Source organism: Dreissena polymorpha, chromosome 7 (assembly GCF_020536995.1).
Source record: "Dreissena polymorpha isolate Duluth1 chromosome 7, UMN_Dpol_1.0, whole genome shotgun sequence".
NCBI lineage: Eukaryota > Metazoa > Mollusca > Bivalvia > Myida > Dreissenidae > Dreissena > Dreissena polymorpha.
Window position 1 is genome coordinate 53,656,730 of NC_068361.1, and position 22,711 is coordinate 53,679,440.

Consider the following 22,711-nt stretch of genomic DNA (forward strand, 5'->3'; position numbering starts at 1 on the left):
AAACAGTCGATTTTGACTTTTGACAAGTTCTTTCTTGGTAATCAAGATAAATTTTACGAAGAAAATTTAAATTTGATGTTAAGAAGTTTTTTTTCTATCTTGTATATACATTTATATCGCAATACATATATCATGTACCCTATCAAGCCTTGTCTATAGCCAAGTTGGCTACTTTTCATGCGGGTAAATAGAATTTATAAAAAAAAAACTACCGTGAATAATATATTTTCATCAGAATATAAATGCATAGAAAACGTTGTAAAATATACAAATATTATAAAAACAATTATCTTAATTGATATGATAACCCCTACTAATGAATTTCATTATCACACATTGAAATAAAAAAAGTAAAATCTTTGCCTCTATATTATCGAGGTAATTAAAGTGAAAGCAATTCATCAAGAAAAAGTAGAAATAGTAAAATATATTACGATGAGAAAAATGTGCAAAACTAATAAGGCACTACTAGATCTATACTGATAAGTGATATATATTTTATATTTCTATGAATATATTTAGATAGCTGTAGCGGGAGCTGTAGCTTTAACTATAATTAACCCCGGACTTATCTAAATTTGAAAGAAAAAAACTAACTCAAAATGAATTGACAAACATTTAGGTATTAATCTATTTGGACTATTAAAAGTTTGAAGAATAAAACCTTAACTTATAACAATTAATTATTGACATCCGTTATTTTTTCTTGTGCATTACGTAGATCTAGAAGGTCTAAGGTCTTTAACATTAGAATGAATTGTAAAATCTGAGACCGAAATGAGCACGTTTATTATGAATTAATTTGTTGGAAATCACTCTAGTTTCATTTCTTGGCCAGAAACTGACAGATATATACATTACACTAACTTCCCCACATTCTTCATACAGCATTACGCCACATTTCGCCACATTACGTAGAAATGTATACATTGCTGTATTTAGGTGTACAAACCACATTTTTACGCCCCTGAGAATGACTAGAACAAAAGGATGTAACAAATTATGGCAGTATTAGACAAAAACCAGGGATGTAACTTTCATATATTATAATTATTGAACAAAAAACTTTTTAACATCAAATTTAAATTTCTTCGTAAAATTTATCTTGATTACAATTTCCTGTTGCTGATGGTGCTGGCGTGCTACTGTGGCTTGTATGAACTGTATCACTACCACCAGCTGCTATTTGTCGCAACCTTAAGCGATCCCCAATGGTCTCCACTCCAATTCTACTAAATTCACAATCAGACATTTCTTTCATTATCTTGAAATCATTTTTTCGCCTATCAATCTCGGTAAATGGCGCTAAGGCCAACAGCTGCGAGATCGCCTTCCAACGTGGTTCGGTACAATATACTAAATAGTTTCCCTATATAATTCAATGTAAAAGCGACATCTTTGAGCGAAAATAAATGCAACATTTTGCACAAAGAGACGCCCATAACCATACCTTTTCTTAAAGGCCATTCTAAGCGGAGTCGATTTGTGCAATAAAAAAGATATGTCATGTACGAACGAAGAAAAAACTTGTCAAAAGTCAAACTCGACTGTTTTTGCAACTTTTTTTTCGGCCGTTTTCTAGTGGAATGTAACCTTTTTTAGTGCACACCGGTGCTCTCTCTTTTATTGCCCAGTGTAACGTATCCGAACATGATAACGACGTTGGCACATAATGAAATGATGTATGCACAAAACCTAATGTCGTTAGTACAGAACGAATTAGTAAATGCACACAACAAAATGACAAATGCACACAACATAATGACAAATGCACACAACATAATGGCAAATGCACCCAACATAATGACAAATGCACCTAACATAATGACAAATGCACACAACATAATGACTAATACACACAATATAATGATAAATGCACACAACATAATGACAAATGCACACAACATAATGACAAATGCACCCAACATAATGACAAATGCACACAACATAATGACAAATGCACACAACATAATGACAAAGGCACACAACATAATGACAAATGCATCCAACATAATGACAAATGCACACAACATAATGACAATTGCACACAATATAATGACAAGTGCACACAACATAATGACAAATGCACACAACATAATGTAATGACAAATGCACACAACATAATGTAATGACAAATGCACACAACATAATGCCAATGCACACATCATAATGACAAATGTACGCAACATAATGACAAATGCACACAACACAATGACAAATTCACACAACATAATGACAATTGCACACAACATAATGACAATTGCACACAACATAATGACAAATGCACACAACATAATGACAAATGTACACAACATAATGACAATTGCACACAACATACTGACAAATGCACACAATATAATGACAAATGCACACAACATAATGACAAATGCACAGAACGAAATGATGTTTCTACAGGACAAAATGTAGTTTACACAAAACAACTTAGTAAATGCACAGAACATAAAGACCAGTGCCATCAGAAGGCAGCATTGGCGTTCCATAGCTGAACGGATCAATACATTTCTCTGGGTCGGTGTGTGACAGACAACGCAGTTATGAGATACGCTTATATGTTTTCGAATCCGAAAACAAAGAAACGGTAAGACTGTCTATAATGTCATGCATGTATACCTTGTAATACTCTTATTGGTAATATACATTTTGCAATTAAAGTTTAACGTATTACTTAATGTGATTGCAGACTGTTAGTTAAAAAATATAGTGATTTAATTAAGAAATAATTCGTGTACGTTATAGTTTGTTGTCGAATAACCCACGGCCGAAAGTTTAGATGCGTAAAGATTAAATCACGAGTGCGAAGCATGAGTGATTTGAAACCACGCATCTAAACTTCCGGCCATGGGTTATTCGACAACAAACTATAACGTACAAGAATTATTTCGATTCTAACACGGTTTTTACTAAAGACGTATACAATGTATCTTATTTCCTTGTATACTATTTTATGTATTTATCATAAATACGCCCATAGTTTGTTGTCGAATAACCCACGGCCGGAAGTTTTTCTTTGTTTATATGAAATTTGGCACGTGCCGTGTTAGAATTAAAAATAATACCTGCTTGGTACATTCCCCTGTATGATTGTATTGTACCTCATTAATTGATCAATCACGTATGCAGCTATCTGGAAAATTTAACGTGCATAAAACCGAGATGATAATAATTTTAAATATTCTGGTTGCTTTTTTATATAAAACAAGTATGATTATAAGAATGTTATGCATGTCAGAAGCTTTTTAGTTACTGATGTCAAGTGAACGCAAGCAGGCATATTTCAATAAAACTTGCCTTATTATAAGATAATCGAACGTACATGTCTAATTAACAAATTCTATATCGAAGAGAACGCATCTTTAAGACAGCCTGTTCCGTGCAGGATATGTATCAATAGAGAGAGAGGCGTACGGTCCTCCTACCACGCAGACGTGTGTGGACCTGTGAATAATGTTGACTGAAAGCTAATATATTTACATCATGTGACTGAGTGTGACGTCACATGTTGTGGCGAAGCGATGATGACTTATATTCCCTTTCGTTTTCTGCAGTATATGCTTTGCACTTTGTATGTTTAAGTGCTCTTAAACTATTAAAGATTCACATGTAAAACTATTAACTATGCTAACCCAGAATAATTTAAGTGTTGGTAGTTTAACTGACCGCTTTCTTATGATTGAAATACTGTTGAAAAACGGCGGAACAATCGAAATAAAATATATATATATACATATAATGTCTAAGTTATTCTTATACTGAATGTATATATTTTTAAGCGATCGCACATGTGTCGCTTAATTTGGTAATTTCAATAACGACCATAAACGACCATAAACATTTTCAGTATGTAGACCCTGTTTTAACCGAGCGGCGTCGAGATCGAAGCGATCATTTAACACATAAAACAACTACATAAACATATAATGTGTATAATATTCAAATAGTACTTAAGGGTACACCGCTAACAGCCGTGATTTTTCACTGAGTAGCACTTAAGGTTACAATGCTTACATAACATTAACATGTCCTTCACTCGCTCAGAATTTTACCCCAAGTCGCTGTACAATCCCACAACCGCGGACAACTCAATCCCTGAACCATGTGGCGCGGTGAGCTGGACCAACGCGCTGGAGTCCATCATCACGCCGGACTTCTTCTTGCGACAGACCAACAGACACACGCCCAAAGAGCAGTACTTTTTCTTCAGAAACTTTACCATAGAAAACCATACGAGCGAGATCTCCATACCGCGCTATTTCCGGAAGTGCCTGAATATCACGGCGGAGCATCTGGATATAACGACGCTAATGACGATGAATCACAGCGTTTTCAATGATCTTCAGTGTCCAATACCCGAGCCGCATTTCTGGGACCGAAATAAGTGGCATGTAAGATCATATGTTATCAGTACACTTCGTCACTGTATGTCCTTTTTATGGGGATGAAAAAGCGGTGTATTACCATGGTATTTGCGATCGTAACGCATGCATGTACACCAACAACATATTCACCTTGCATAACAGCACTATATCATCTGACACTATTCGAATAGAATGGCTTGTTGGTTGTTTGTTTTTCTAAACCCAATTTTCTAAAGGAAAGATGCAACATTTTTTTGCATTTTTCAATTCATGCATGATTGTATTTTACAACCAACATTCGCTAAGTCATCATTTAATATATAAGTTTTCAATACAAATGCAACACCAGGCTATACGAAACCTGTCAGACAGAAAACTAAATCAAACACACAATCTTTGAAAAACATTTTCTTCATTGCCCGGCACAATGTCTGACATGAAATTTAAAAAATGAAGTGTCTGATACAATGACCAAATGTCTGATAAGATTGCGATTTAACATGACATTTGGTCTGACAGGCTCTTTCGAGTTTTTGCAGAGTGTGCAACACAATTGAAAGGATTACATTTAGTGCGAACCAATATGATCGTTGGGTATTTTCAGACTGCTTTGGCAAGCTACATGGGTTCTGGAAACACGTGGGTGCGACACCTGATAGAAACCATGTCGGGTAAGCTACTTCGCGTTTCAATCAAAATCCATGGAAATCACATTTTCAAGAAATATACAGAATTGTTTTAAGATGCATATGAACATTGTATTTGCCCTGATAGGTAATTGTTTTGCGTCCTCGCACAACACCAATGCCACTGTGCTCGAGTTATTACAGCGTTAATTCCTGCAATACTAGTATTATATCAAAAGAAGCGCACAGATTTAGCATGCGCCGCCCAATATTCCTATGTTAAATAAGCGTTTATGTAAGTTTTCACAGGATAAAGAAAACGTTTAAACCGTATCATTCATTAGAATCCCTTGCATCATCTAGAGAACTTCGCATCCAGATTACTCAAATTCGTTTAAATTCACACCCACTCTTGTTTTACAGGTGTTTTAACAGGCAGTCTGTATAATGATCGTCAGCTGTTGACCGCCTTTGAAGGTAAATTTTAGTCTGTGGTCAAATGATTTTCTTGCGTGAAGGCAACGAAAAAAATACGATATTCGAAGCGCGTAGGATCGCTGCACTTTAACGATAAATGGTATTGCGGGATTGAAACTTGTCTGCCCTTTTGTAGCTAATGCAGAGGGGGTAATAACGTGATAGTAAAGCTGGCGACGTCCATGCCTAGACAGTTGGTTTTCGCCGTTTTGTACCCTTGATTATTTTTGTGTTTTTTCAACGACGCTCACTTTCTAGCCATATCAGTTAAAAGGTAATTAGCGTTTATTTCGCATTAAAATTCGCTTTATATCTCGACTTTACGCCCCGCAAATTGTCTAAGTGGAGCTCTAATTAGGTCATCCCGCTAAGAAATGTTGCAGCGAGTTAAGTAGAGATACAGAGCGAATATTAGTATGAAGTCATCGCCAGTATCTTTCTTGCTGATTTGGTTGGAAAGTGAGCGGAATTTATAAAAATACAAGCAATGAAGGGTATATAACGGCGAAAAATCTTGACATACACGTGATTAGGTTGTGCGATCACCTTGAAATGTTCATCGATTTTCTTCTAATTTTTTTTTTAATTTCTCGATGTGGTAAAGTGTAAAAAAATTCGCTGTCATTAATTTGTCCAAATAGATACCAAGTTACTTTTGTACAGGTACCACTACGTTATCAATAACGTCTTTTTGATAATGAGCGTGAACTGACTTTTCCAGGCGAAGGCCAGACGGAGCGCGTGATTGTCATCAAAACGCACGAGCTCGCTATGCGCCATAATCATATGTTCAACCGCGCGGTATTGCTGGTTCGAAACCCCTACGATACCATACTGGCCTGGTACAATTTCGAACGTTCCAAGTCCCACACGGGGTATATGGACAGAGTAGATTTTGTGAAAAGAGGTTTGCATTTCATTTTATAGCAATAATGGATATAAATAAGCACGAGGTCACGTGCAAATGGCCCTTAGATTGTTTAAAGTAAAATGTATTAAATGTAAGACTTACTGAAAGAACGCTTGTGGGCAATTGTGGTGAAAAGTTTACCGTATATATTCAGACTAAACTTACCGCGCACGCTTTCACTGCTTATTTAACATGCTGCTAGCGTAAACGAGAACAATTTTTTTTTCAAAATTAAGAATTGCGGCAAGCCTTGTGAATACTTGTATTGCACTTACAAATTTTCGACCGACATTAAATCGTTAACACCATCATAACTAAACAGCAGTGATTTGAAGTTGCCAAGACAACCACTGACCAATATATGATGTTTGATGTTTCCCATTTAATACAGAGCCGATTGTTATAATTCTATTGCTAAAATTCGTAAAAGAGAATTTATGTCGTGCAGTATTTTAAGTTATAACCTAAATCACGAAAAATATCTATATCAATATTCAGCAATTTATTATAAAGAATGCGGATTGAATGCAACGTCTAGTCAGGCATGTTTTCGCCATTAGCATATTTTTATTGTGCCACATTGGTATTTACCTATCATAACAAGACGTCACAGTTAGTGAAAAACAAAAGTCAAATCAAAAATGCGGGACAGTCGCGGTTCACCGAGTGTTATGCAAGGTATTAGTTCAGACAGTCTGGCTATGAAAAGACAAGAAGACGACGATGGTCTAAAGCGCCCACCTGTAAACTGGAAAAGACGCATGCATTGTACTTTGGTGATCGTTTTTAAATATTCAAGGGCTTGACGAAAAAATTTGACAATAATTCTAAAATCCACAAGGCCAGTTGGACTGTCTAAAATTTGCCCTAAGATTTCACTTGTACTAAATCATACTTTTGACAGGATTTTAAATAGAATAAAATATAGCTTATTATTATTGATGATTATGAACGGAAAAATGCTCGTTTAGTGTCTATGCAATACTAGATTAATTCAACATGCATGCATTTAACTAGTGTACATTTGATAATTTATTTCAGATTGGATACAATTTATTCTAAGTGTAGTCTTGGGTTGGAGAAGATTTATTGAAAGCTGGGTGCTTGATTTCCACGGGCCAGTTTTCCTTCTATCATATAAACGACTACAAACCGATTTCTTTAACGAAATCATCCGATTGGCGCTATTTTGAGACATTCCACTAACGTTCGGCCGACTTCGGTGTTTGCACCGCGAAAGCGAGGGTGGTTACCATAGAGATAAGCCAAGTTGGATGACGCGGGAAAATGTGTTCACGATTCCTTCTGAGGAAGTGATAGAAAAGGAACTCCAGTTGGTTAGGAAAGTTATATGGACAGCATTCAATATTACGTTGGATGATTTAAAATGACTTTCCACCGACCATTATATTTTTATTCAATTTACAAATCTATAATAAAATACAAGAATTAGGAAAAATAGTCTACATGCAATTTAAGTATTTATTTATCATATATGATACTATAACTGTGTGTTTGTGAAAATTATAAACATTATTAAGAATGTTGGAAGCTCTAGCCAACATGATGCGTAAATATTGAAGATACGAAAAAAAAATCAACAACAAATTCGCACACACACCATATAAAAGCACTTCGTCCTAGACGACAGGAAGTGTTCTCATTGGATTACAGTACAGTATCAGTGTGAATATGTTAACAAGCATATTCGTTGAGGTATCTTTTGTGACAGACTAACAGACGGATGGATAACACCAATTCTTTAACCCTCTGCCGTTTGCAGGGGATAAAATGGCTCATTTTGACAATACATACAGTTTTTAAGTTTAATAAGATCAAAACGAATTGGCTGGAAAGCGTTTTTCAACAAAGTTCTGGACTAATGATCAATTAAAGACATTATCACAACTACATAGTACACACTTGTGTTTGAAGCATTTATCCATCTACAAGCAGTTGCTTTTTCATCATACGTTTCTCTTCATATTCATCAGGCAAATCGTCAAGTACACGTAACATTCCTTGCTCCAAATGTCTCCCATATCTACATGCATATCTGTTGGAATTCAACATTTTGTCACAGTTACTTGCCATCTTCAATTTCTTGTTTGTTGTCATTTGAACGTCATTAGAAATGCCCATAGAAACGTCCTTGAACCTAGTAACTATGTGCATCATCAACACCAGCACAGCATCTCTGACCTCTGGGTCAAGGGTCACGGTCAACTCACAAGCGTGGTGGAAAAGTTCACTCAAGCAGAACAAATGTGTAGCGCATGGTTCTGTTAAGGAATCACAGCAAGTCTGAAAAGTAGGACAGAAAACGTCCATATGAAGGTTAGATGGCTAAAGTATATTACAAGAAAACCAATAACTAAATCAAGACTAGATGCCCGTTGGCAACAGGTCCAACTCATTAACACTAAGAAACTGCACCATGCACATGTTTGACCTTTGGCCTTTAGTGTGACCTTGACCTCTTACCAAGGAGTGACACACCTACTCAACATGGTGAACAACAATTATGGTCCATTACTTTGTGTACATGTTTTAAAAAATTGCCTGATAGATGATGATGTTTAGTCTGTATAATCTGTTTTAATGGCCCAATTGTACATTTGACTTAATAAGTTTGACATTGATCTTTGAGGTAGGGAGACAGATATCACACTGATTTATTTATGAAATTACTAGGTAAAATAACAGATGGTGTAGTTCCTTAGAAAAGACTTTAAAAAAGTAATAAAACATTTAAATTGTAAATAGCTTATTATCTTATTATATCAAGGAACAATAATGATTTTTCTTCATTTTTTTCTTGTTTATTTGTACAACAAGGACGTTACTACTTGAATGTGCAAAGTTTAATACTCTGGGGCATTATCTTTTGTGTTTTTATATTATATGCCCCAGATTTCATATTCATTGTTTTTTCAAAGATTAAAAAGTTCAAAATAGATATTAATTTCCTTATTACCAATATATTACCTGAATGAATGCCACATAACTTCGCAATGAATGCTGAAGCAGAGCTAGTTTGACCTTTGAAATTGTCAAGGTCAGCGTCATGGTGACATAAACGTCCTTGAGCAGCTGTGACATCAGAAGGGTTGACCTTACGTCTGAAACCCATGTGGCATGTTTAAAGGGATAATATAATCAAGAAAGGAAGTAGCAAGATCTTAATTTCTTTTAACAAAACTCTAAAGGTAAATCTTTAAGGGACAGATTTAAGCACTATTTGAAGTTCCTTCATTAAATGCTTTAAATCAATAAATGTAAAAATCAGTACTAACTTAATAGCTCCAGTATAATATAAGAAAAGCAATTTATGAATGATTTTTTTTTTAATCCACCTTGGCTTGAACGTAAACTTTGGATTAAAAAGATACACCTTAGCCACTCAGCCATGTGGGTTTGTTAAATTTGGTCAACCATTTTATTGTATATATGCAATCCATTTTTTGTCAAATACTATAACAATACCGGTATAATGTATTCAATTGTTTTGAACTTGTAATGTTATTTTATCAATCTCTAATGATGATAACCCATAAATGATAGTTAAGACAGAAGTAACAAGAAACCATCAGAGACGGGTGCTGCTCCCAAAGGTTTTTTGGGTCACAATATTGCACTATATATTCAGATAAAAGGAAACATGCAGTAGTTGGGGGGGGGGGGGGACAAGAATTGCACTATATGTACAGTTAATGGAAAATTTCAAAGGGCCATAACTCTGTGAAAAATCATTCGACCAGAACCGGCTGATAATATGCAAATTTGGGAGAGCATAAAAAATTTGAATAAAATTTGTATGCAAATACAAGTGTTTTCTGCTTACAAAATGAAAAATCAATTACCATTTTAGCAAAACATGTATTTAGATAATTTTAATGGGTAAATACAAACAAGGCAAATAGCTAGAGACATCGGCAATGTTAAGAATTTTAAGAGGTTTGTAAATAAAGGGCACCTATATGTCAATGCAATAGATCCTTAAATTTAATATAGTTGAACAAACCATAGAAGACATTTGATGTAATTTTATAAGATTGGTCTCTTCATTTAGTGACAGTTACCTCGGAAGTCCAGAGAAGGGAGGACATTGGTTGACAAGGTCCGGTAACTCCAGCAGAGTTCGGCGGAATCATTCATCAGCTTACTAAGGTACATGAAGACATTCTGAACCTCGCTTGGCATCAGGTGTGGCAGCAACTGGAAATGAGAGCCTTGTCACAAACATTACTTCACCCTTTCCCCATCAGAAGCAAAGTGAAAATGGCTTTTGCAACCAGCATAAAAACAGCCTGTGAGTAACTCACAGACTGTTCAGATTTTATGAAGTTTGATGCTCATCAGTATCTAAGTGTTGGAAATGAAGCCTTTACTTTAATCTATTAAGAAAGTTCTTTAATTCAAATTGATTTCCTAAGAGATGTCAACGGGTCACATTGGGTATCTGAGAGGAAAAGGGCTACGTGAATAATTGGACATGAAAACAAGAATATCAGTGAAACTAATGAATACTACATGATGATGCACTTTGTCAATCAATGCGTTAATTGTGTGGAAATAAATTATTATTCAAGGGCCAATAATTCCCTGAAAACAAACTAGAGAGGAGCGATATGACATTAAGCTTTTGTCCACCCTGTACCAATAAAATAACATCAAAGTCCGATCATTTGTTACCGTGATCTGATAAATACAAAAGAAGTCGGCTAAAAAACCTTGAAACACTTTAGAACGACTAAAGTTTGCATTAGTTAACTAAAATCAGTCTGTTTTACAAGTAACAAGTCAACCAACATGGTATTTCTATAGTCAATTTAATTTCTTCAATAATGCATTCAAATGTCTGTTATTAAAACACAAAACTGCATAAATCATAGCGCAAATAAAGCTGTGAAATAGATTTAGACGTTAATTTTAAACAATTTAGGATTTAGTAAAATCATTATCATACAATAGGTCTTTTTATTAAACATATACTATGTCATTTAAATATACATTACTTGTCATTAATTAATCTGATTGGGTTTCTTGGAAGTTATATACGGGTAGTACAAACAAAGTCTCTTACACGTTTGGAAGATTTAAAAATTATTTTCTACATGAAGATTTTGATGGGAACTGTTGGTTTAACACAGTAAGACAAGGGACAAAATTGTCACAAAGCCAGGTTTTCAACTCAAAGTGTGACTTTGACCTTGGAGATATCAACGTAATTCTTTTGCCCAACATACCCTCCAATGATGGTGAACAAATGTGCCAAATGATTTTAAAATCTCGCCATGAACAAAATAGATATGGACCGGACAAGCTCATTTATGGCCATTTTTGACCTTTGAACTCAAGTGTGACCTTGACCTTGGAGATATCGACGTAAGTCTTTCGCACAACACACCTTCCAATGATGGTGAACAAATGTGTCAAATGATTTTAAAATCTCACAATGAACGACATAGTTATGGCCCGGACAAGCTTGTTCCGCCTGCCCCTGCCCCTACCAGCAAACCAGCCTGCCGACATTCACCAATCTAATAACCAGTTTTTTCATTCAGAAAACCTGGTTAAAAACAAGAGATGTGTTTGTCAGAAACACAATGCTCCCTTATGCGCTGCTTTGAATTTTGTTTTGACCTTTGACCTTGAAGGATGACCTTAACCTTGAACTTTCACCACTAAAATTTGCAGCTCCATGAGATACGCATGCATGCCAAATATCAAGTTGCTATGTTTAATATTTCAAAAGTGATTGCAAAACTTTACTATATTAAATATTTAAAAATTTTACCTTTGACCTTGAAGGATGACCTTGACCTTTCACCACTCAAAATGTGCAGCTCCATGAGATACACATGAATGCCAAATATCAAGTTGCTATAATCAATATTGCAAAAGTCATGACCAAGGTTAAAGTTTTGTGACACATACAATGACAGACAGACAGACAGGCTAAAACAATATTCCCCCGATCATTCGATCCCGGGGGCATAAAAACAACACTTTCACTTGAGAAATAAGGCTGAATTTTGGCACCACAAAATGATGAAAAACCACTCTGTCCTACCAGTACTAATGTTTTCAGCCAGGTCTCATAGTCCATCTGTCTAGGAACTGGCAAGGCATCAGAGAATGTGTTGCTCATGGCAGCCACTTGGCAGCAGTCCAACAGGGACAATTGGGAATTAACCAGTGTCATCTTCCATTGCTCAGCAAACTGAAAATATGGTTAATCTTAAAAAACATAAATTCAAAAAAATATTTTTATTAATATTTCTTTACAATAAAAAATGATTTGATGATCGACATGTATGCATAGAAATTAAAGCACATGGACCAAAGACAGTGAAGTAGATAGCTTAACATCCATCAGAATAATGAAGCGTTTTTTACCGGCCCATTAAGAACGATGTTGCAAATTTTATAATGATTCTTGAATACTATTAAGCAACTGAAATGAAGAACTGTAATTTATTATGCTCTTCTTAGGACATGCTTCTTTAATTTATTCATGTCTTGCTGTATTTACATTTCTTTCTCTTTGTGTACATTTAGGTCAGTGATCATCATAATATACTAGTTTTGAAATGCAAAAACAGCAATATTTCACAGTCAGTCAATCAAAGTAGCATGTTTCCCCCATTTGTTGTTTAATTAAAATTAACAGAGAAATGCGACATAATATGCCAATGTCCCTTACATAACAATATTGTTGATCAAGCCAAGTGATCCAGTTTTTCGGGCATCTTAATTTATTTTAAAAACTCCATTTTGCAGTATACTACAATATGTGCAAACAAGAATATCAGTGAAACTGATGGATGCTCCCCGATGATGCGCTTTGTCAATGTATGTGTTAATAAACACCTAAAAAATCTATTATTAGCCACGGTAACCTTGACCCAGTGACCTCAAACCTCATCAAAAGGTAGAGGTCCATGCAAGGTACCTACATGCCATATATGACAGCGATTGGTAAAGTATTGAAGGCGCTATGAGAAACGGTAGCAAAAGTGTGACGGAAGGAAGTCTATTATTAGCCTCCGTGACCTTGACCCCTGTGACCTCAAACCTCATCAAAAGGTAGAGGTCCATGCAAGGTACCTACATGCCAAATATGAAAGCGATTGGTAAAGTATTGATGGCGCTATGAGAAACGGTAGCAAAAGTGTGACGGAAGGAAGTCTATCATTAGCATCAGTGACCTTGACCTTGACCCCTGTTAGCTCAAACCTCATCAAAAGGTAGAGGTCCATGCAAGGTACCTACATGCCAAGTATGAAAGCAATTGGTAAAGTATTGAAGGCAATATGAGAAACGGTAGCAAAAGTGTGACGGAAGGAAGTCTATTACCGTAATAACTCTATGTTTTCGGACACTTAAAAATAATTATTTTTTTTCTTGTCCGAAAACTTAGGTACGAAAAATATTCACAAAATACAGGTGTCCGAAAACTTAGAGTCGAACATTGAAGTGTCCGAAAATAGCGTCAATCGTATCAACGACTACCGGTAATAGAACGCGCTTGTAAAATACCATGCCGTATAGTAAAAATTACAGTTATATATGTTTGCACTGTTTTTTAAATAATTTTAAATGCTTAATTTATTTAACAGAAAGTTACTACAAGGTTGTACTTTGACCAACGAGTTCAGAAATGAGCATGTGATGTACCGATACTCGCTAGTATGAACCTGTAATTAACGCAATAAAAAAAGCAAACTATAAATTATTCGTTTGTTCATTTCCGATAGTTGTTGTCTAATACCTTCCATTGTTCGTAAAACATGCAAAAGGGTGCATCACACATTGAAGCGTTTAGTATTTGTCAAAGTTATTTTACTGAGAAGGGGTAGTAACATTGCGGTAGATAATTGAACTGTTAATTGACACTACCCCTGGTAATTGTCATAACGCTTATGCTATCGGGCGAAACCATTGTTTAATACCGGTTTACCGTACAAGGTTATTTACCCAATAACGCAAATGTAATGGTCCGTTGCCCTCAGGCATGCACCTGCCATGTTTGATGATGTTAATCTGGTTGTAAAACCCCATGATCGAAGTGTCATTAGATATCGAAAACAGGACCGAAATTAAGTAAAATAGCGCTGAAAAATTTACTGTCCGAAAACTTAGAGACATTAATTATGGACGAAAACTCGTGTGTCCGAAAATTAAGAGTCACGGAAAATAATTATTTTTGCTAAAAAAAGGGTTGTCCGAAAACTTAGAGTGTCCGAAAACATAGAGTAATTACGGTATTAGCATCGGTGACCTTGACCCCAGTGACCTCAAACCTATTCAAAAGGTAGAGGTCCATGCAAGGTAACTTCATGCCAAATATGAAAGCGATTGGTTAAGTATTAAAGGCGCTATGAGAAACGGAAGCAAAAATGTGACGGAAGGAAGTCTATTATTAGCAACGGTGATCTTGACCTTGACCCCAGTGACCTCAAACCTCATCAAAACGTAGAGGTCCATGCAAGGTACCTACATGCCAAATATAAAAGCGATTGGTTAAGTATTGAAGACCCTATGAGAAACGGTAGCAAAAGTGTGACGGAAGGGAGTCTATTATTAGCATCGGTGATCTTGACCCCAGTGACCTCAAACCTCTTCAAAAGGTAGATGTCCATGCAAGGTACCTACATGCCAAATATGAAAGCGATTGGTTAAGTATTGAAGGCGCTATGAGAAACGGTAGCAAAAGTGTGACGGAAGTAAGGAAGTAAGTAAGGAAGGACAAACTGGCAACTATACTGCTCCGCCGATATTTTTTCGGGGAGCATAAAAAGGAGTATATGTAATGAATATAATGTTGACTGACAAGAAGACAGCAGTTGTCTTTGCCATCTCAAATATTTGTACAGCTTATTCAGAAACTCACTTCCACCTTGTTTTTATGCCTGTAGCAGACATCCTTGAATCACTGAATACTATTCATAACATATTGTCCCAAAATACACAGTCTAAGAGGGGCAACAGTAAACAAAGGTTTTTTCTTGGTTTTCCAAGCGTGATATTCTTCAATAATATTGAGATACAATCAGTATTAAGATATTGTATTAAGAAATGGGATACCCTGATACCTATAATTGAATCATGTCAACTTTGCAAGCAGATTTCTTGGTATATTACCTTACTTAAGCCAACAGTTTCCAACACCTCAGCTAGCAGGACCTGCACCGTCCAATGGTGATTGTGCAGGGCATCAATAAGCCAGCTTCCACATGCATCTGTCAGTCAGAGAAATGTTGGTAAAATAGGAACAGTGTTAACCAAGAATGTGTACAAGTTTTGTGTTTTTGCAAGTTGTTTTTTTCCAATTAAATGCTATCAGCTTCGCATCAAATAGATTTCAAAGAGCTTTGGTGTTACTGCCACAATTATAATTTTATATATGTGCTAGGAAGTACCCCTCTAACCAAACATCAAACTTTGCTTACAAAAATAAATATGACCAAGATTCATAAAATCTGAAACAAAATTGTAACCTCTAGAGTGTTTACAAGGATTTTGTATAATATAGTGAAAATTTGGACAATCTAAGGGCAATAATTATGGCATTTATTATGTGATTTTGCTAATTATCCAACTTGACTGAGATCTTTCAGCAACTTTGATAAAGAATGCTTGAGAAATGTGAATGCTAGAGTGTTTACAAGCCAAATGTGGACGGACGGACGGCGGACAAGGACCAATCCTAAAACCTCACCTGAGCAATCAGGTGAGCTAAAGTGTTTTACCGATCTGAGCCATTTTTCAAATTGTCTGAGAAATCAATAAAACCAATATATTGACTAAGTTTCAAGATGATTAGGCAAAAAATGTGACTTCTACAGTGTTCGATCACAAGGTTTCTCTCTAGCAACATAAGGAACACTGCCCCACCCCCCTTGCGGCCATGTTTTTTGACTGATCGGGACCATTTTCAAACTCAACTTTTGTATCAAGGAAACAAATGTTCTGACCGAATTTCATGAAAATTGGGCCAAAAATGTGACTTCTAGAGTGTTCACATGTTTTCACTATATACATATAGAGAAAAATGCCCCGCCCACTGGCGGCCATGTTTTTTCACCGATCTGGACCATTTTCAATCTCGTCTGAGATATCAATAAAACCAATGTTTTGACCATTTTTCATGATGATTGGGCAAAAAATCTTACTTCTAGAGTGTTTTAAAGGTTTCTCTATAGCCAAATAAGGAAAATTGCACCGCCTACTGGTGGCCATGTTTTTCAACGGACCGGAACCACTTTTGAACTCAGCCAACATAACATTAAGGCAAACATTTTGACCAAATTTCATGAAAATTGGGCCAAAAATGTGACTTCTAGATTGCTCACATGTTTTCATTTATAAGAGAAAAATGCCCCCCCCCCCCCCCACTGGCGGCCATGTTTATTCACCGATCTGGGCATGAAATGTGACTTCTACAGTGTTTACAAGGTTTTTCTTTTTTTTTAACCTAGTGACCTAGTTTTTAACCCAGCATGACCCAGTTTCGAACTCGATCGAGATATTATTGAGACAAATCTTCTGACTAAGTTTCATGAAGATCGGACAATAAATGTGGCCTCTAGCGTGTTTACGAACAAATGTGGACGTACGGATGGATGGATGGATGACGGACAAAGACCCGTCACAAAAGCTCACCTGAGCAATGAGGTGAGCTAACAACAACATTACCAGTAAATATGGCTAGTTTGTTTTAATTCATTGACGTTACCATTCATGAAAATATCATCGTCCATCCCTTTCCAAGAAGTTTGCAGTTGCTTCAAACACGCTATGGTCAATTCCTTTACTGCCAATTTTGAAAGAGTCATTTCTGTTTTAACATTTTCTGTGTCAAGGTCAGTGTGGTCACTTTCCAGAGATGGATTGTGGGTCCATAGGACTAAGCACTCATTCAGCAAGCCAGCCAATGTAACGAGCAAAACGATTGGTTCAGCAATAGAGTTCAACCAATCAAAACCTGCCATACATTTGGACTGTAGAATGGCAAGAAATAATGTCAAGGACATTTTTAATGTCATGGCAACCTTAGTGGGTGCAGTGGTTTGAAGATGGTCTGTACTGAGATGAGGCAAAATAACAAACTGAAGAAAGCCTTCTACATCAATTACATTCTCCACCTAAAACAAAAGAATAAAAAGAGTTTTAAAAATCAGAAGGGACAGCTTTGTTTCAAACTATTTTCAGCAAAGACAATATTAACCTACACCAGAGAATGGTTACGGTAGTGACAAATATTCCCCGGAGATGCATGTTGTGCTAGGTAGCAATTATCCCAATTAAAGTTATAGAAATGAACAAGATGTTGTCTTAAATAAACATAGATGCCCCTGATCAAAGCCATGTCAGTATTTATTTATCAGCCCATGTGAATAAACTTAGCCCTTTGCATGCTGGGAAATTTGTCTTCTGCTAAAATGTTGTCTGCTGAATTTCTAAAATTAGCATTTTCTTCGATTTTTTTCAAAGAATACTATCAGAATAGCAAACAGTTTGGATACTGATGAGACGCCACCTTCTGTGGCGTCTCATCTGGATCCAAACTGTTTGCAAAGGCCTTTAAAATTCGGTTCCCGCACTGAAAGGGTTAAGGTGATGTGAGAGTCCTGAATGTCATATTCATCAAATGACATGCCAAGTTGTATCAACTAATCTCAAGTACTTGTTTATTCATTGCAGGATCCATCACTTTTTTCAGTGTTCACTTATTTCTAAGATCATAGCAACCACAATTTTTGTCTGACCGAACAAAATGAAACAAACTACACATTCCCCATTAGTATTTGTCTATCTACACAAATAAACTTAGCATAAGTGATTTATTGCAGGATTACAATTCTGAGAAACAGACAGAAAAACATGTGGACAGACAGACCAAAGGTGAACCTTACACCTCCTCTGGTTTCACTGGTAGGTGGACTAAATCGAAGTGTTTTTTTGCGTTTTAATGTAAGTGAATTATTTTATTAAAGATAAAATAAAGCTACTTGAATTCCCTGTGTTATGCACTAATTAATTTACATTTTTTATAAACGAACAAATGCATACATTTTTTATCAATACAAAATACAAAAATAACCTATGCATACCTGAAGCATTTCTCTAAGAAATATGAGGAAACACTTGGTCTGCTTGTCTGACAGTTGCTCTGATGTCAGCCATGAGGACAGGACATGTGTGAGGAGCTGCCTTTCAGGCCAGTCTGGACTGGTTAGTGAGCACGTCTGCTTTAAGTATCCAAGAACCTGGAAACAATGTAAAGTTCTACCATTTTACATTTACACACAGACAAAAGTGAAGTTTGTAACACAATAATGTCTTCCGCAAGGCTTTAGTCTATCTTAAGAAAGAAAAAAAATCATACAAATAGGATTCAATGTTTTGGAAAACAGGAAAATACTATTTAACAACAGCTTCTCCAAGACAGCACATTAGACTATGTTTAGGCTTTGATAGAAAAATGTATGTTTTCTTTGTGTAACCTTGTATACTGTCCATAAATGCATAACTTTGAAGTGCATTACTGTAGTAGTAATGTTAAGATATTTTAACTTAAAGATGAACATATATAAATTAAAACAAGATAGGTGACCAAGCCAAACAAATTGGGAATCAAGCTCGAGCGCTCTTGATCAAATAACAAAATCAGCAACTTAGACAAGGGTTTGCAAACCAATATGAACTGCCATCTTCAATATTGATTTGTAGCTGTTTTCATCAGTATTTTAGTAATATCATTGTTATATATTTACCTTATCACTCTTTTCCTTGGGAAGCTGATTTAATGATACAAAGTTTAAATATTTATAATAGACAAATTTTAGAGGTAGGGTGGGCATTGGCCAAAGAAATAATTTCATGACCAATATCCATACAAGTTATGTGGTTGGACAGGTCACCAACAAAATTGGAGTTAAATACCGATGCAGTGCTAGATAGGGAATCAACAAAATGGGAGTTACATACTGCTGCAGTGCTGGACAGGGAACCAACAAAATTGGAGTTACATAGGGCTGCAGTGCTGGAAAGGGAACCAACAAAATGGGAGTTTCATACCACACCATGGATTGGAAGGGAACCAACCAAATAGTAGTTACATACCAATGCAGTGCTGGACAGGGAATCAACAAAATGGATGTTACACGCCACTTTAGTGCTGGAAAGGGAACCAACAAAATGGGAGTTACATACCGCTGCAGTGCTGGATAGGGAACCAACCCAATGGGAGTTACATACAGCACCATGGATGGGAAGGGAACCAACACAATAGTAGTTACATACCCCTGCAGTGCTGGACAGGGAACCAACAAAATGGGAGTTACATACAGCCCCATGGATGGGAAGGGAACCAACACAATAGTAGTTACATACCGCACCATGGATGGGAATGGAACCAACAAAATGTTAGTAACATACTGCACCATGGATGGGAAGGGAATTAACCAAAAAGTAGTTACATACCGCTGCAGTGCTTCTTGCCTGCCGCTCATTTTGCACACAACTGCTGACAATGGTCTCCATGACAACTAGTGGGTCCTTCAGGCACATCAACAGCACAGACTTTATGACCTGGCAACAGTAAGGAACACGTTTTTATTCTATCTACCAAATTACCAGTCTTATAAGGCTATAGAAAAATATAGGTTGATGGTAGTCACTGGATCTGGTATCATCAATTAAGTTTAACCAAACTAGAGCAGCATATGTCCAAGGTCACAATATACTGCAAGTTGTAACAATCATAAACAAGAGGGTCAAGATGGTCCTAGTTCGCTCACCTGAGAGGAGTCGGTTCATTCAATCTTTACCAAATGTCAAACTTGACCTAGATATTGTCCAGACAAACATCCTGTTCAAGTTTCATCATTATTTCATCTGCGAGTTATGATCAATGTACCTATGAAGTTTTATGATCCTAGGCGTAAGCATTCTTGAGTTATCATCCGGAAACCATTTTTCTAAGTTGAGTCACCGTGACCTTGACAGCCATTGTGTGAATACGTTTTGTGGCACTGTGACCTTGACCTTTGACCTAGTGACCTGAAAATCTGTAGGCGTCATCTGCGAGTCATGATCATTGTACCTATAAAGTTTCATGATCCTAGGCATAAGCGCTCTTGAGTTATCATCCAGAAACCATTTTACTATTTCAGGTCACCGTGACCTTGACCTTTGACCAAGTGACCTGAAAATCAATAGGGGTCATCTTCGAGTCATGATCAATGTACCTTTGAAGTTTCATGATCCTAGGCATAAGCGTTCTTGAGTTATCATCTGTAAACCATTTTACAATTTCGGGTCACTGTGACCTTGACCTTTGACCTAGTGACCTGAAAATCAATAGGGGTCATCTACTAGTCATGATCAATGTACCTATGAAGTTTCATGATCCTAGGCCTAAGTGTTCTTGAGTTATCATCCGGAAACAATTTTACTATTTCGGGTAATTGTGACCTTAACCTTTGACCTAGTGACCTGAAAATCTATAGGGGTCATCTACGAGTTATGATCAATGTACCTATGAAGTTTCATGATCCTAGGCCTAAGCGTTCTTGAGCTATCATCCAGAAACCATTTTACTATTTCGGGTCATCTTGACCTTGACCTTTGACCTAGTGACCTGAAAATCAATAGGGGTTATCTGCTAGTCATGATCAATGTTTCTATGAAGTTTCATGATCCTAGGCATAAGTGTTCTTGAGTTATCATCCTGAAACCATTTTATTGCTTTGGGTCACCGTGACCTTGACCTAGTGACCTGAAAATCAATAGGGGTCTTCTGCGAGTCATGATCAATGTATCTATGAAGTAGCATGATCCTAAGCATAAGTGTTCTTGAGTAATCATCCGGAAACCATTTTACTATTTCGGGTCATTGTGACCTTTGACCTAGTGACCTGAAAATCAATAGGGGTCATTTGCGAGTCATGATCAATGTACCTATGAAGTTTCATGATCCTTGGCATAAGCGCTCTTCAGTTATCATCCGGAAACCATCTGGTGGACTGACCGACCGACATGACCGAAACAATATACCCCCTCTTCTTCGAAAGGGGGGGGGCATAATGAGAAAACTGCCCCCCTCCCAGCAGCCATGTTATTCAACTGACCGGAACCATTTTTGAACTCAACTCTCGTATCAAGGAAACAAATGTTCTGAAAAAATTTCATGAAAATTGGGCCAAAAATGTGACTTCTACTGTTTTCACATATTTTCACTAAATACATAAAAAGAAAAATGCCCCGCGCACTGGCGGCCATGTTTTTTCACCAATCCCGACCATTTTCAAACTCGTCCGAGATATCAATAAAACCAATGTTTTGACCAACTTTCATGATGATTGGACAAAAATCGTGACTTCTAGAGTGTTTACAAGGTTTCTCTATAGCCAAATAGGGAAAACTGCCACTATATACATATAGAGAAAAATGCCCCGCCCACTGGCGGCCATGTTTTTTCACCAATCTCATCCATTTTCAAACTCGTCCAAGACATCAATTGATCCAATGTTTTGATCAACTTTCGTGATGATTGGGCAAAAATTGTGACTTCTAGAGTGTTTACAAGGTTTCTCAAAAGCCAAATAAGGAAAACTGCCCTGCCCACTGGTGGCCATGTTTTTCAACGGATCGAAACCACTTTTGAACTCAACCAAGATATCATTAAGACAAACATTTTGACAAAGTTACATGAAGATTGGGCTTGAAATGTGACTTCTACAGTGTTTACAAGGTTTTTCTTTTTTTTGGCCTTGTGACCTAGTTTTTACCCGGCACAACCCAGTTTCGAACTCGGCCGAGATTCTATTGGGACAAAGCTTCTGACCAAGTTTCATGAAGATTGGACAAGAAATGTGGCCTCTGGAGTTATTACGAGCAAATGTTTACGGATGTACGACGGACTAAGACCGGTCACAAAAGCTCATCTGAGCAATCAGGTGAGCTAAAAATATAAGTTTATTATGGTTCATTACTTGAGTAATCATTCAACATCAGATAATAAAAATTGAATATGAAAAAGAAAATTTCATGTCAGTTTCAGTATGTTGTGTATAATGTAAAAAAGTGCAGAAATACTTTGTGAGCCAAAATTGTGCACTGTAGACTACTGGACTTCAGTCAAAAGACAGAGCCAAAGTGGTAAATCCAGCGTTCCCCTCTACTTTGTTACGGGGTACTAGTATAAACGTGGTAAATCCAGCGTGCCCCTCTACTTTGTTACGGGTTACTAGTATATAACAAATATGTTTATTGCCAACGTGGATTCTTTTTAATTCTCAAAGTTACTT

General features: G+C 36.5%; 3 protein-coding genes across 23 annotated transcripts in view; 2 read left to right on the top strand and 1 right to left on the bottom strand.

Moving 5' to 3' along the window:
- LOC127839182 (uncharacterized) overlaps positions 1 to 22,711 on the bottom strand; it is a 111,546-nt gene that overhangs the window by 78,300 nt on the left and 10,535 nt on the right. For 6 of the 8 annotated variants that reach the window (XM_052367431.1, XM_052367439.1, XM_052367430.1 and 3 more), the window contains 8 exons: positions 19,884 to 19,991; positions 18,512 to 18,667; positions 17,134 to 17,542; positions 15,540 to 15,637; positions 12,466 to 12,615; positions 10,472 to 10,607; positions 9,378 to 9,511; positions 7,790 to 8,693 (listed from right to left, as the gene is read on the bottom strand). The exons of the other annotated variants lie outside the window; for them this stretch is intronic. In XM_052367431.1, the coding sequence (XP_052223391.1) occupies positions 8,328 to 8,693; positions 9,378 to 9,511; positions 10,472 to 10,607; positions 12,466 to 12,615; positions 15,540 to 15,637; positions 17,134 to 17,542; positions 18,512 to 18,667; positions 19,884 to 19,991 (1,557 nt within the window). In that variant the 3' untranslated portion in view covers positions 7,790 to 8,327. Of the gene's footprint in view, positions 1 to 7,789; positions 8,694 to 9,377; positions 9,512 to 10,471; positions 10,608 to 12,465; positions 12,616 to 15,539; positions 15,638 to 17,133; positions 17,543 to 18,511; positions 18,668 to 19,883; positions 19,992 to 22,711 lie in introns of those variants that run through there. 8 annotated transcript variants of the gene reach the window in all.
- Positions 1 to 22,711, top strand: part of LOC127839181 (helicase SKI2W-like) — a 138,113-nt gene that overhangs the window by 45,386 nt on the left and 70,016 nt on the right. The gene's annotated exons all lie outside the window — the stretch shown is intronic.
- LOC127839186 (WSC domain-containing protein 1-like) lies at positions 4,024 to 7,839 on the top strand. Its single transcript, XM_052367448.1, has 5 exons — positions 4,024 to 4,403; positions 4,981 to 5,047; positions 5,426 to 5,479; positions 6,201 to 6,386; positions 7,431 to 7,839. Exons 1-5 carry the CDS (start codon positions 4,038 to 4,040, stop codon positions 7,580 to 7,582), a joined length of 825 nt encoding a protein of 274 aa, XP_052223408.1. The 5' UTR covers positions 4,024 to 4,037; the 3' UTR covers positions 7,583 to 7,839.

Bases quoted from the DNA above. Each gene is read 5' to 3' on its own strand.
- LOC127839186 (XM_052367448.1), top strand. From the start codon at position 4,038: ATGTCCTTCACTCGCTCAGAATTTTACCCCAAGTCGCTGTACAATCCC. The intron at 4,404-4,980 runs GTAAGATCATAT...GGGTATTTTCAG, and splicing joins GGGACCGAAATAAGTGGCAT to ACTGCTTTGGCAAGCTACAT. The intron at 6,387-7,430 runs GTTTGCATTTCA...AATTTATTTCAG, and splicing joins AGTAGATTTTGTGAAAAGAG to ATTGGATACAATTTATTCTA.